Genomic DNA, 15,632 nt, shown 5'->3' with positions numbered 1-15,632 from the left:
AAGGTTTATAGAAGATATAGAAGCATCACACATGCATGTACAGTCAATCCTCAACAGTTCTCAGGGGTAACTGCTATATCATGGGTCAGCACAAGAAATTAAATGGGAATTTGGGGTGAGTTTTGCAGAAGCTGTAGATGACTCAGGAAGGCCAGTAGATGATGCAGAAAAAGTTTAGAAACTCAGAAATGCATAAAATATATGTATAGCTCTGTAAACACCTTATAAAAGAAAAAAAAATCACCCTTCTTCTCTGGTATGCCTGGAGGGCCAAAATATTTTACACGTATATTCCAGTTTGTGGGGGCACTGCTCCCCTACCCCCCACAATGTGAAAGGGATAATTGTAATCTTTTGCTAGAGATTGCTGAAAAAACACTTTTCTGCATGCAATTCTTTATAATAAAATATTATTTCTGATCATGTGCACTTTTCCTAACACAATAACCATGAAATAACCTATAAAATGCAGGGAGAGGAAAGACAACACCCATGTTGTCAGAAGAACCATGAGGTAAATGAGAAAGGGGCAACCTGCCATCTCTAATCTCCCTTTCAGCTCTGTGGTTGAACTGTCCCCCAATGAAAAGCACATGTCACAGGGTAAGTGCCCTGTCCCCTTCCCCTTGGAACTTCCTTGGGGTAGCTGGCCAGATGCCAGACACAGTGGGGTCAGGCCTAGCAGGTCCACTGCTCTCAGCCTGCCTGGACCCTGGGGAAGGGGCCTCAGGCATCAGGGGTGGCTGGACATTTGCTGGGCCTCAAGAAGGCAGGGTGACCACCATCTTATATACCCACAAATGTAGCTGCTTTTCCATTTTTTCAATTTCCTCATCGAGCACTTGAGAGATTAGCATTTTCTGGAGAACATTCACAAATGCTTTTACAAATACTCTCTTCCTTTTTGTGGATATAAATCACCACACATCGTGTATCTCATTTTTACTCTGCATAGCCACATGTACACTTGGTAAGACAAAAGTGAATATGAAGTTACTATTAAAATCACATGAATGCTTGACGTCTTGAAAGTTAAACACTCACTAAGATGCTTTCTTTACAAAAAGAATGTGAAGGCATAGAAATGACAAGCATACCATCAAATAATATTACATGAAAAGTAAATTGACTATATTTTCATGGACAGAAACTCTTCATTATTTATGTGGGAGACACTGCCAAAACAGATGTCTATGTGTAGTCAAAGTATGACCTTGTTAGAGCCAAGATAAAAATTAATATGATATAATATTACTGGAGGCATTCTTGTCCCTAATAGCATCTTCTAATTCAAACATCTCCCCTCCTTCTCCTCCTTTCCTATCCCAGTCAAGTCTACTGCTTGCTTTATTGCATTTCACTGATAGAATCATTTTTTTTTCTTTTTCTAACTCCTTCCCATGCCTGGGTAAGGTTCATAAAATTTCTCTGGAAATTATTTAGATTGATGAATAACATGCGATCAGCCCTTCCTCCCACCTCCCACCCCTCACTCTCACAAAACCCGCTTATCTTCTTTTTTCTTTATACTAGGAATTTGTGTTTTTTTAATTTGTATCAGGAATTCTGGGGGCTGGGCCAATATGGCAGAGTGAAGTAAGCATTTATGCTGAGTTCTCTCAACTCTCTAAATGACTTTCAAAAAGAATGTCAATTCCAGTTCTGAGTAGGATACTCAATAAAAAGTCATAGTTTTTTCCAGTCCGGGACACCTTAGGAAGACAAATCTTCAGACACTGGGTTGGGAAGTGGTGTTGGCTGTGGGGCTTGGGCGTGGCAAGGGCATTATAAGCATCCAGGGAAAGAAAGGGAACAAGATATCTGGTCAGACGGAGATTACAGAGTGTCCCTGTGCTATCACTGGGCTAAGGCAAAGGCACCATTTGGCAGCTCCTTCGCACATTCCGGGTCATAATTCCAAGGCAAAGGAGCAGCCCCAGTCATGATCTGGGATCACAAGGGAATAAAGTTCCTATCTGGGTGAGAATCAGAGGGGAGACTAGGAAAGTGATAAGAACTCACCTCAGATCACACCACCTTGGAATCGCCAAAAACATACAGGCCCCTAGATGGAGCTACAGAAGCTCAAGCTAGCCATAACCCCTCCACTCCACAATGGTGAGCAGAGCCCAACTCTAACATAAAATCCAAAGTCAAGAAATAGCCTGGGAAAATGAGCCCACAACAAAAAAGAACCTGACTATAAAAGACTTCTATGGTGACAGGAAAGTTCAAGATTCAAACTCAGAAAAAGACAATGATTGGAAAATGTCTACAAGCAAAGCCTCAGAGAAAAAATGCAGATTGGACACAAGCCCAAAAAGAATTCCTAAAAGAGGTAAAGAAAGATTTTTTTAAGAGCAAAAATATTATTTTAAAAATTAAATAAGAGTGGTAGAAGAAAAATTGGGAAATGAGAGTAATAGAAGAAAATTATGAAAATAAATGAACAACTTGGTAAAAGAGGCACAAAAATACTAAAGATAATAGCTCCTTAAAAATTAGAATTGTTCAAGTGGAAGCTAATGACTCCATGAGACATCACAAAACAATAAACAGAGCCAAAAGGCTGAAAACAATGGGATAAAAGGTGAACTACCTCATAGGAAAAATAAGCAACCTGGAAAATAGATCAAGGAGAGATAATTTAAGAATTATTAAGCTAACTGAAAGCCACTATCATTATATTAGGAATTTTTCTTTGCCCGTTTTCTGTTCTATTGTTTTTTAAGGGAATTCTTTTTCCTTTTCTTCTTTTAGTTTATTTCCTTTTAAATGTTTCTTTCTGTTTTGAAGTAATGAGAAAAAGCACTGGGTTTATCCATAAACTCTTACTTCCCTGTGTCATCAGAAATTTTTCTAACTTTTGAGTCAAGTAAAGGCTAGATGGGCACCTGAAATAGATGACCCCACAATGAGGGTAACCAAATACACCAGCATACATATAATAATTTTCTGTAGTTTTCTGCAGCACACAGTAATAACCCTACAAAAAATCATCGGAGATACTACCACTGTCTTTTTGGGCTTTTTTGCTATCTGTTGTTAATTGATGTCAGTATTGATATTGTTAATGTTATTAATGTTGATGTTATTGATGAGGTTTCTGTTATTGATGACATCATTATGGTTGTTTTAGGCACTTAGAATTTTCAAGATCTCATTTTAGAGCCCAACTTATAGGATCACAGATTCAGAGTTGTAAAGAATCTTGGAAATCATAGTCTAGCCTTCATGTTTTTACAAATGAGGAAACAGAGGCCCAGGGCGGTTTTTATTTATGCACCATCCCATAGTGACAGAATTGGGATTTGAACACCTCTGACTCCAAATTCAGTACTATTTCCATGGACCACCACTGTCACAAGTACTGTGCTTGTGAGCACGTGGACCTTACTCACTTTTTAAAGGTGTAAATGTTTATTGAAATGGATGGTTCTAGCATTTGAGCTTCATTCTGAAGGAAGAAAACTACTGACATGGAGACATTACAATCAGGTCTTCTGTTAACACAAAGCAAGCCCCACTAAAGATTTGGAAAGTAATTCTGAAATTTATCCTGTATTAGGAAGTCACTTTGAGGGCAGTGATTAATAGAAATCCAACACCTATTATAGAGTAGCCACCCCACCCCCTGCAAAAAAAGACAGATTTCTCCAGAAAAGTCTGTGTTTTGCATCTAGCCAAGATGGTCAGTGTTTTGAGAGATAGTCCAAAGAAAACACCCCACCCTTCCTCTAACAGTAACAGCAATAATACTACTATCCTCACGTCATTCCAATTTTTTCTGCTGCCCATGATGGACCCTTTTCTAGTGTTGACCCACCTGTTTGTTGTTCCCCATATTTGCCATTTTCTTGCTAGTTTTCAAATGATTTTGCTAATTTTGTTGCCCATACCTACAATGTATCCACCACTTCTTTATGATAGTTCAAATTTCCTAGTTCTTTTAGGATAAAGGCCAAGTTTTACTTTCTCTATAAAGCCTTCTCTGACTACCAGCTGCTTCTTGAAGTCACAACACCTTAACATAGCTGTGTGACCATGGGCAAGGCACTTAACTTCCTGAAACTTTAGCTTCCTAATTTGAAAAAAAAGATGGAGATATCAATACCTCTAGACTTTACAGGGTCGTTGTCCCCCACAGTTGTTGTTAGGATCCAGTGAGAGGTCTTAAACACCAGCTACTCTTCTAGATTACAAGTTGTAGAGCCTCTGCTCAGGAATTTATCTCACTTGGCATTCGTATAATAATCTGGTCGAAAAGGATTTCTTTGTCTCCTATCCCTCTCTTTCATCTCTAGACTCCTCCCTGCCTAGATCTGATCCTAATACAAACAACTGTTACTTATTTTCTTAAAAATATGTAGGTAGCCCCTCGGTCTCTGTTCTCTGAGCCCAGCGGAGGAAGCCCCATCCAGAAACTCAACATGTCTATTTTGAAGATCCAAGCAAGAGAGATCTTCGACTCTCGTGGAAACCCCACTGTTGAAGTTGATCTCTACACTGAAAAAGGTCTCTTCCGAGCTGCTGTGCCCAGTGGGGCTTCTACCGGTATCCATGAGGCCCTGGAGCTCCGAGACAATGATAAGACCCGCTACATGGGGAAGGGTGTCTCAAAAGCGGTTGAGCACATCAATAAAACTATTGCCCCGACCCTGGTTAGCAAGAAAGTGAATGTTGTGGAGCAGGAGAAGATCGACAAATTGATGATAGAGATGGACGGCACTGAAAATAAATCTAAATTTGGTGCAAATGCTATATTGGGAGTGTCTCTGGCTGTTTGTAAGGCCGGAGCTGCTGAGAAGGGTGTCTCCCTGTACCGCCATATTGCTGACCTTGCAGGCAATGCTGAAGTCATCCTTCCAGTTCCAGCCTTCAACGTGATCAACGGTGGCTCCCATGCTGGTAACAAGCTGGCCATGCAGGAGTTCATGATCCTCCCTGTTGGAGCGGCAAACTTTAAGGAGGCCATGCGCATTGGAGCTGAGGTCTACCACAACCTGAAGAGTGTGATTAAGCAGAAATATGGACAGGATGCCACCAATGTAGGGGATGAGGGTGGCTTTGCTCCTAATATCCTGGAGAATAAAGAAGCTCTGGACCTGCTAAAGTCTGCTATTAGTAAGGCTGGCTACACTGATAAGGTCGTAATTGGTATGGATGTTGCTGCCTCAGAATTCTTCCGATCTGGGAAATATGACTTGGACTTCAAGTCTCCTGATGATCCCAGCAGATACATCTCCCCTTCTGAGCTTGGGGACCTCTATAAGAGCTTCGTCAAGGACTATCCCGTGGTGTCTATTGAAGATCCCTTTGACCAGGATGATTGGGGAGCTTGGAAGGATTTCACTGCTACTGCAGGCATCCAGGTGGTAGGGGATGATCTCACAGTGACCAATCCCAAGCGCATTGAAAAGGCTGTGAACGAGAAAGCCTGCAACTGCCTCCTCCTCAAAGTGAACCAGATTGGCTCCGTGACTGAATCTCTCCAGGCGTGCAAGCTGGCCCAGTCCAATGGCTGGGGAGTGATGGTTTCTCATCGTTCTGGGGAGACTGAAGATACCTTTATTGCAGACCTGGTGGTGGGCCTCTGCACTGGGCAGATCAAGACCGGTGCCCCCTGCCGATCTGAGCGTCTGGCCAAGTATAACCAGCTTCTCAGAATTGAGGAAGAGCTGGGCAGCAAGGCTAAATTTGCTGGAAGGAACTTCAGAAACCCTCAGGCCAAGTAAGCTCTGTGGCCAGGAGGCCTATGAGCTCGTAGGTGCCAGTCACCTCTGTAGAAGTCTGCTCCTGCCCTAAGAGTGGGCAGCACCAAGTACTAGACCAGTTTTGTTTTGGGCGCAGGGGCCTCCGCTGCTCAACTTCCCTCTCCCTTCCACCTTTCTGTGATGTTCTCACTGCTTTGTTAGAACTGTCTTACACCAGAGATGACCTGATGTTTGGTTCTCTGTCAGAAAACCCTTATCATCTTGTGACTGGGATAGAATCACCTGGTCTCACCCCCAACCCTGGTGTTGATGTGTGGAGCCCTGTCCTTGTGATGCAGTCCCGATGAGCCCACAGGCCAGCTCCTTAGTGGCTTCTATGTGCAGAATAAAAGTATTCAGTAACCCACTGGAAAAAAAAAATATGTAGGTAAGAATTTTGCTTCTGTCTGCCTTAGGGCTTGGTCATTGGTAAAGTACTTTCATAGGCATCATTTTATTTGTGTTCTACCCACTGTACCACCTAGCTACCTAAACAGAAGGATTCTAAAACTGTAGAAAAGTTTGAGAACCACTACTCTAGGCAATCTGTAAGATTTTAAAATGAAGACAAGGTGCCAACTGGCATTAGTAGAAGGAATTTCCTTGCAGCAGGTGAAATAATAGATCCAATACCTATTTCCTACTATGAATGAAGCTTAGGCAATGTGGAGTAGTGAAATGAGTAATGGAGTTAGGGTGAAGACAACTTAGATTAAAATTCGACAATAGACACTTAGTAAACGTGACCCTGGTGTGTCTTGGCTTCCTCATCTGTTAAATGAGGGAACTAGACTCCATGGCATCTTAGGCCTCTTTCAGCACCAAAGCTATGATCCTATGGCTTTGATGTATAATGAGATCTTTAAAATTGAGCATTGAGTAGATTTTTAAAAATGTATTTCTAAATAACTTATAGAGGTGCCTCTGGGAATCTCACACAAATAAGCCTTTGTTGTGAACCATTTAGAAATCTTTTATTGTATTATGATTAAAATGGGCACCACACAAGGCAAATGCCAAACATAAAGTTGGGGTTTCCTTCCAGATACTCCTGGCTAACTTTCTTTCACCACCTCCCAGGAAATTCCTCACCCTTCCTCTAAAAGTAATAGCAACAATACTATCATCCTCACATTGTCATTCCAATGTTTTTTCTGCTCCCCATGATGGACCCTTTTCTAGTGTTGACTGATCTGTTTGTTGTTCCCCATATTTGCCATTTTCTTCCTAGTTTTCAAATGATTTTGCTAATTTTTTTTTTGCCTATACCTACAATGAAAATAAGCTGTGCCATCTACTAACTAGACAGAAGCCCACTTCAGTAAAAGGCAGGGTAACTACAGAGAAATTTTTTTAAAGGGAAAAGTCTTAATATTACTCAATTGGTTTAGCACAGTTTTAATTTGTTTCTTTCTGGTCCTTCTTGTCTATTTCTCTTCCATTCAGTACTTGGGTCACATAGTCAATAGGTGTCAGGGGCAAGAATTGAACCTAGTTCTTGACTCTGAGCAACTCATTTTCAGGGTTCTTTTTCTTTGGGAGGGCAATGCCCATTCCTCTGACTTCAAGTACAAACTACCTTTCTTGAGGACATTTGAGTTTAATTCAGTGCCCTGTGGACTCAGTTTGCAGATGTTTCTTAACTAATCTCTTTTGTTCTAGGTACCCAACTGACTATTTACCATCCAAACCTTTCTGGGTTTCTCATAGTTTTTCTTCTCTTTTCCCCTCTTTTTTAGTATACAAGACCTCTAAAAAGACCACAGTTTCTTTACAACTTCTATTATTACTCACCTCCATTAGTAATCCATGCAGTTTCTCTACTGGTCAATTGTATTTCTAGGTCCTCATTTCTAAGGCATGGTATTGGTATGAAATAATTAAAATTAGCATCACCATTACCATTTCCACACTTGATTACAGGTCCATTCCTATTGTTTCAGCCAATTCCCAAGTTTCCATGACTTGCGTGTGTGTGTGAGAGAGGGAGAGAGAGAGAGAGAGTATTCTTCCCCTCTCAACATATATATATCAAATATTATGTAACTAAGAGCTGTTTCCTATCATATGAAGATATCTTTGAGGTTGAAAAAACTGCCTTAATTTAAAAATATCTTTAAGATTTTTACTTGTATGAAATTAATTTAAACGCAAAAGATCTGATTATATTGATTTAAAAAACTTAAAATATTTAATACAATCATTCCTTACTATAAATCTAGAGGTTGTTTATGAATTATGTAAACTTATGTAGGGGAGAGGTCAGGGTGCCTTAGATGTCCATGTATTGAGAAAGTCTTTCTGTAATTAGAGATTTTGCCCTTAAGTGGAATCAAGAAAAAAAAAGGGAGTTTCTTTCATTTTTTTTCCACCAGAGGTCTCAACTTAAAATATAACTTATATAATTTGTAGGCTAACTATTGTAACATCACAGAAATGTTTTCTTCGCTACACCCCACGCATACACATCTCTAAGTAGTGCCCTTGATGGGGCTGCCCAGGAACCAATCTAGCACAAGGAATCGGAAGTGCAGGAAGGAAATTGTGTCCATTCAAATCCGGACTTTCAGAGTCAAGTTTCCTTTCTTGTGCTTGACAGGTGAATAATTGCTATATATTCTCAGCTCTCCAGATCATGTTGCCAAATAACTAATTAGTGTAGAAGCTCCCAGGTTTTTCCGTTTCTATCAGCACCATGTGCTGCCTGATAAAAATATCCTGAAATACTGAGGCTTAAAAAAAGAAACTATGAATACAGATAAGTCGCCTGTATTATTCATCCATGACATTCACACCCATTACCTCTAAAATCACATGTGGGTTGAACTACAAAGGTTTTGGTGACTAAACACTGATGTTTATAATGTATTTACTTTGATACAATATTAAATCAGCTTTGCAAAAGTGCAGGTGTGTTTGGGTTGCTTTCTAGCCGAACTTATAAATTTGTTATATTAGCAAAAAATGTTTTTCCACCTGGATTTGAGTGGTGATAACAAACTTGCTCAACCTTGGAACAAATTATGACTCCTTTTAAAATTTTCTGGCTAAGTAGTTTTTACAGGGAAGCCACAATAACAAAAAAAATGGAATCTTTTTAAATAACTGTTACAAAATATTTCCTTTTTATGATTGTTTTGTTCATTGCAACAAGTTAATACTCTTCAAGGAAAATAAATGGAAGCTCAGGAACTCACTGGTCTGCAGATCCTGTCTTCTTCTTCCTTAGCAGTTGAGGTTTTGACATACCTGTTTATTGCATCTCCTGAACCTTCCTCGTTTTTCTAACCCCTTATTCTGTTGTTATTTTAAATTTGGAACTTGAAAATGCCAGTTGCTGTAGACCAGCATGTAAAGCCAAATTGTCCTCATTTTATCGCCCTCTGAAAATAGCATCCTTCATTTAGAAACCTTGAAAAATAGAAGTTTTTAAACTGCCCAGAGCCTGAGTTTCAAAATAATTACTGTCAGTCACATCTCTGGTTAATCTCTCATTTCCAGCTTACAAAATGACCTAGTATTTCACTTGTGATCTAAAACATATATGACTTTTTTTTTCTTGCAAAGCAGTTGGGGTTAAGTGACTTGCCTAGGGTCACACAGCTAGTAAGTGTCAAGTGTCTGAAGCCAGATTTAAACTCAGGTCCTCCTGACTCCAGGGCTGGTGCTCTATCCATTGTGTCCCCTAGCTGCTCCTATGTGTGACTTTTTAAAATAATAAAAAGCCTTTCATGTTCCCTAAATGTCAAGTTGATGACCAAACGAACAATCAAAAGTTTTTGACATGTTTAAAAATATCTGTCGAGTTTTTCTTGTTATTTTACTTTTCTCCTCTGGGAGTATAAAAATGCTGACTCCATCTATAATTTGTTGACAGAGTGAAGCTCCATAAAGTTTACTTGGTCACAACAAAAGCTTTATGTGGAACTCTCAGTCATATGTTTTTGTTTAAAAGGAAAAAGAAAAAAATTGATAAAGACACATTTAATAAACAATCTGCACACATGAAAAGGGTTTCCTTTCCCACATGTTGGTATCCATAAATTTCAGCACTCCTACTGAACTACTTAAGTTGTTTAGTCATTTTTCAGTTATGTCCAACTCTTTGTGACCCCATTTGGGGTTTTCTTGTCAGAAATACTGGAGTGCCTTTTCCATCTTTTGCCATTCCTTTGCCGTTTCCTTCTCCAGCTCATTTTACAGATGAAGAAACCGAGGCAAACATGATTAAGTGACTTGCTCAGGGTTACACAGCTTGTAAGTGTCTGAGGCTGGATTTGAACTCAGGAAGATAAGCCAGGCCTGGCACTCATCTACTGCCCAACCTAGCTGTCCATATAAGCATTTAAACCATAGCTCCTAATAATGATAGATGATAGGTCTAATTTTTTTTAAATCCGCTAGATTGTAATGTAGCTACAACATCCTAAATGTCAAACTTTGTTGGTTCTTTGTTATACTCTCCCTGCAGTACTAAAAGAAGACCTAAGAGGTTGGCTTTTGCTTTTTTTGCTAGAATTTGAGAATTTTCGTTATCAGCTAATCCCAAATTGTAGCATTAATATTGTCACTGAATTATCTGAGAATTATTCTGAATTATCTTGAGAAAAAGGTAGCAAACCTCTCTGGAAAGTATATAACATGTTATGGTTCTAAGAAGGGTGATATAGATTGAGGGAGTCCAGTGAATGGAACATTCTAGAATTCACTGAGAGCCCACGTAGGTTCAAGTCTACAGTGTTCACTTGAAAGGACAAATTTTTCTCCTTGTGATTTTATTTTATTGTTGTTCAGTCATTTTAGTAGTGTCCGACTCTCCATGACCCCATTTGGAGTTTTCTTGGCAAAGATACAGGAGTGGTTTGCCCTTTCCTTCTCCAGCTCATTTTACAGATGACAAGCTGAAGCAAACGGGGTTAAGTGACTTGCCCAGGGTCACCACGGCTAGTCAGTGTCTGAGGCCGGATATGAACTCAGGAAGATGAGTCTTCTTGATTCCCAGCCCAGTCCACTCTGTCTACTGCACTGCCTAGCTGCCCCAGTTTGTATAAAACAAACTGAACTCTCAGTGATCTTGGGTGTTGTATTCTCTCCTCCTCTCATCATATTCTATAGTGTTGTGCATATAAGCTCTCGAGAGACTTACACCTCATCTCTTTGCCCTTGGAGCTCCTCCTAGAATGTATATTTATGGAGTATGCAGGCCACCTGTCTTCTTCATTTCCCTCTCAGCTTCACTTCTCTCAATTTCCAGCCGCCAGGTTCCTTACCTCTCCCCTCAACCTGCTAGTGCCAGTGAGAGGAGAGCAAGTGAGCTTTTCCTGTATATTTATATAGGTTCTCACAGTGGGGTTGACCCATTTATCACTTCCAGGTTTTCTCACCTTAAGGCTTTGATGGGGCAGTTTATGCACTTCTGTTGCACCAAAATAAGAAATCTGGAGCAAGCTAATTTTTCTAACGATTCTCATTTTCTCCCTTTTGGTTCACATATGCCATACTTTGGTATATATAAGCATATATTTGAGGAAGGCCTTAAACAAAAATCTGTCCCATAGATGCTAAGAATACAAAAGAAACAGTCTCCAAATGTTGTTCTCAATTTCTAGGGCCCGTTGTTGAAGAAACACAACCTCTTTGAGTCACCTTGGTAAGACTGGTCTTTGGGGGAAACAAACATAGGTGTGTCCTATAGTAGGGAAGGGCATATTCCACACATTAACTTATGTCTTTATCTTATGAGGAAAGTTACAGTGGGATAGGCCCTTAGCACAGTGCCTGGAACATTAGGTGTTTAATAAATTTTTATTGATTGACTACCTTTAATATGTTTATAAGAAAATTATTCTATCCTTGGTCAGGGTGCATAATAGTATTGAACATCTTTCACTTATCAGAGGATTTTATTGTAACAGGAAGGAGAAACATTGTGGGAACTTTGGTCAGGTCTGAAATGAAAGTCACAGAGTGACCTTTATTATTCATGTAGAGGTAAGATTCCTTGGATTTTGATAGTGGGTGAAGTCTAGAAATATTTTTGTAAAAACTGATTTCTACATACTAAGTTTACCTTGTTGAAGGAGACAATCTCCAAGCCCATGCTCTGACATGTGGGAAAGCTTCCATTCAGAAGAACATTCACTTGGAACTTGTTTGGGGGCGTGTCATTTCTATTTCTGATTAATTAATGATTTGTCAGTCAGTCATTCAACAAGAATATTTAAAATTGTCCCAGTTACTGGTCTTGGTGCTGGGGACACAAGAAAGGCAAAAACATAGTCCCTGGGCCCTCAAGGAGCTCACATTATAATGAGAGAGAAAACATTCAAAGAACTATGGACACATAAAATATATAAGGGGAGAGGGTGATGATGGGGATGGGGTTCATCCCTTTGGAGATGGTTAGGAAAGGGCTGCTATGAGAAGATAGGATTTGAGTTGAATCTTGAATGAGGCATGAGAAGGGGAGGTGGGGGTAGCCAATGAAGTCAAGAGATGGTGGCATGTGTGAGGACCAGCAAGTAGACAGTGTAGCTAGATCATAGATATCAATGTAGATACTTTTTCTAGGATCAAAGGAAGATAATAAATAGGTCAAATGTTCAGTCCCAAGAGATTCCACCTCATTCATTACATCCCAATACTTATGTAATTGCAAGAAATGATTATTTCTCTCATATTAATAACCAATCATTGAATTGGAACTAAGGATTTTCCCCTTTTCTACTTCCTCATTCAGAAATCAGCCCCTGTAGGTTATTCAGGCAGCCTTTGAAGTGCAGGGCTGATAATGAGAGGAAAAATTCAGATCTGTACAAAAGGTAAAGACATTTTAGTTTGGGTGGATTAATGGATTCTGGCCCATTGTGTTTTACTCAGATAGGTCTGGGGAAAAGTGGATTCTCCCTTTTGTCTAGATTATCCTGAGCAGGGTGTTATGGGTGTAGATAAATGTCTTTGACCAAGACTGAGTGATCAGAGCCATGTCCCCCAGACCCTCATTAGAATATACCCACCTCTCATTATAATATTAATTCTCTCATTAATTGTTAATCAGTCAGAGTTGATTGCCACCCTCAAGAACACCCACTCTTCCAAGGGCATCTAAGCGTTGAGTGGGTTCCATGAGGGGTCTTTGGCATTCGAGAGTGTCACTAATCCCTTTTATTAATTATTTCCAGCATAATTAATAAAATGATTAATTACCCAGAAACTATGTCTCTTGAAGTTTTTTATGTCACAGACTCCTCTGGCCTTCACTACCAGGTATCTCATATTTCACTCCTCTTCCTAAGTTCTCCAATACCCTTGGTTTAGAGGTTGTCCAGTCTCTGCCATTGGCTCAAGCCCTGATTATGTTCACTCAGTTTTAGGTGTCCCCAGCACCCCAGTTCCAGTTAACTGCTTAACACTTAGCTTTTACAAAGAAATAATTACTTCAAAGGCATATCCAGAACAAACATACAAACATCCCCCAACACCTGGAGGCATGATCTCCTCTATATCACCTCCATCTCTGGGGAGTTGAGGGGGAATTGTTTCACAGCCTAACTCAATTCCTACATAGGACAGACTCATCAAGTTCCAAGTCTGAAGGCCCTCTTTCCCTCCCACCCTGGCTTCTGTTCTAGTACCTTGGCTTCTCAGGGCTTCCTTGCTGAGCTGGCAGCATTATCCTTCCTGGAATCCTAGCTTAAAGATCACCATAGCTCAAATTTCCCATCCAGGAATTCTGCTGCATGTACCTAAAACTGAAAAGGGCAAATGAAATAATCCCAATGACCCACAGAGTCCAAGGGGAATAAGCATGGTGCCTATACTGTGGGCAAACAAGACCTTCACCCTGGGATGCCACCAGGCAGAAGGACTGTGCCTCCTTTGGTCAGGTAGAGTTAATGACATAGCCAGGTACCAGTTCAGGCTACTCAATAAATGGAAAGAGGCTGCTCCCACCCACATGGCAGAGGAACAGAGAATGTGTTCTTCCAGAAGCAGGTCCCTGACATCTTTCACATGGTTGTCTCTACCTTAGGTGGTCTGGGCATGCTCCAAAGCCCTATTACACTTACAATTAAAGAAAAATGAAATTATCTTTAAAGTTAACATCAATACCCACAAATACTGGGATTTGTCTGTAGCCATAGCATAAGAAATGACAAGCAGAATGTTGTAAGTTTACAAGGGAACTCTGTCATATTCCAATTAATTATTTAAGTACAGTATAGATAGCTTATTTAATCATTAGGTAACATTCCAAATTTTTCTAGTTCTTACGATCCTTGTTTTCTTAGAGTGACACAATTTTTTCATAGTATCAAACAAACGTCCCTTAATAAAACACACATTGAAGTAACCTTCCCATCTCATGGGAAGGGAGTGGTAGGATTCAGATACCTTTAGGTATTGTATGTAAACCAGCTCATGTCCAGGTATATATGCTTTATAAAATCCACTTAGCCTTTTTATCGTAGCCTGAAAGGTTTTCTTTCAAGTCTCAACCCAATTTTCTAAATACTGTGTTCACAAGACCCCTAGGTATCTATGCATTTCTGTTTTCTATTTATACTCAGGCATGATTTACATTTGTTTTTAGAATGAAAACATTTCAGCTACTTGACCTATCTTTTAGCTAACTCATCATCTAAAGAGTATCTTTGTTTTGTTCTTCATGCTATTGGAAAATCAAGTTGAAGCGAGTAATTTGGGGTTATAGTTAGTTAATTCCTGTTCCAAACTTAATTACACATTTAATTTAATTATTTTCTCAAGGTATCTTGTACAGTTTGTCCAAACCAAATCAATACCAGAGTATACACACTTTAAACATTTGTCCAAGTCTTTAATATTAGGCATGCCTCATGGTCTTGGGATCATTTCCAAGTGACTGCAGAGTTTTGAAATAATTTTCACAATCACAATGCTTGAAACTCCAACATAGCATTAGCATCTTATGAACAATTAAAACAGAAAACAGAACTTCTTTCCAGCAATTTGATAACCTTAGCTGGGTTGAATGCATGTCCAAATTATTGAAATGGGAAAAATATTCTATTCTCTGTCAGCCAGTTTTGGCATTTCATGCTGGTTGTACTCAAAACCCCAGCACAGGATTTCACAGCTGCAAAGGTGAGACAGCATTGTCCATCAATTATTCTCTACAACTTGGATCAACTCTGTTATAGATAATAATGTGCCTAATAAATTATCAAACCCAAGATATGTTTCACTTTAAATTGCTCAGTTCTAAATTCTAAAGTGGCTCTGTAATTCCAAGATGGCAGCATCACAGAAGCTAAGCTTAAAAATCATTTGCAGTCCCCCAACTCCCTGGAGAAAAAGTGCCTTTCAGTAACAATCACCTGTCTTAAACAGTTTCAATCTAATAGGAAGAAGCTTTCCTATGAATCAGTTTTTTCAAAAATATCATTCAGTTTTCCAAATCTCCAAAAGCTTGCAAAAAACTTCAAAACCTTGCAATTCAGACAGACTCAACTATTAAGTTAAAATATTTCTCATGGTCTTCTTACTCTGTTTTTTCTGCTTCCAACTCTTGTTTCATGAATTTTACTTGTATTGCTAGTTCTAACTTTACTTTCCTCCCTGTTTCTGTCTTTCTTTAATATAGCATATTTTCTTCATATTGGATTAGTTTGTTCTTTCAATTTTTTTCTTTCTATCCATTACCCATTTTCTTTGTATATGTGCACACACATATACATATTTACATATACATATGTACATATAATTTCATTACTTTATATGTGTATATGGGTATATATTATGTGTATATACATATGTGTGTTTATGTATATGTGTCTGGGTATACTTACATTCTCTTTCAGTACCAATAACTACCAGGAAAGAGGGTTTAATTTAATC

General features: G+C 39.3%; 2 protein-coding genes across 2 annotated transcripts in view; both read left to right on the top strand.

Moving 5' to 3' along the window:
- Positions 1-15,632, top strand: part of CFAP299 (cilia and flagella associated protein 299) — a 441,174-nt gene that overhangs the window by 23,743 nt on the left and 401,799 nt on the right. The gene's annotated exons all lie outside the window — the stretch shown is intronic.
- LOC118853573 (alpha-enolase) lies at positions 4,372-6,120 on the top strand. Its single transcript, XM_036763717.1, has one exon. The coding sequence runs from the start codon at positions 4,431-4,433 to the stop codon at positions 5,733-5,735; it is 1,305 nt and encodes a 434-aa protein (XP_036619612.1). The 5' UTR covers positions 4,372-4,430; the 3' UTR covers positions 5,736-6,120.

Source organism: Trichosurus vulpecula, chromosome 6 (genome assembly GCF_011100635.1).
Source record: "Trichosurus vulpecula isolate mTriVul1 chromosome 6, mTriVul1.pri, whole genome shotgun sequence".
Classification (NCBI taxonomy): Eukaryota; Metazoa; Chordata; class Mammalia; order Diprotodontia; family Phalangeridae; genus Trichosurus; species Trichosurus vulpecula.
The sequence above is the reverse complement of the archived record's forward strand: the minus strand, read 5'-3'. Positions and strand labels throughout refer to the sequence as shown.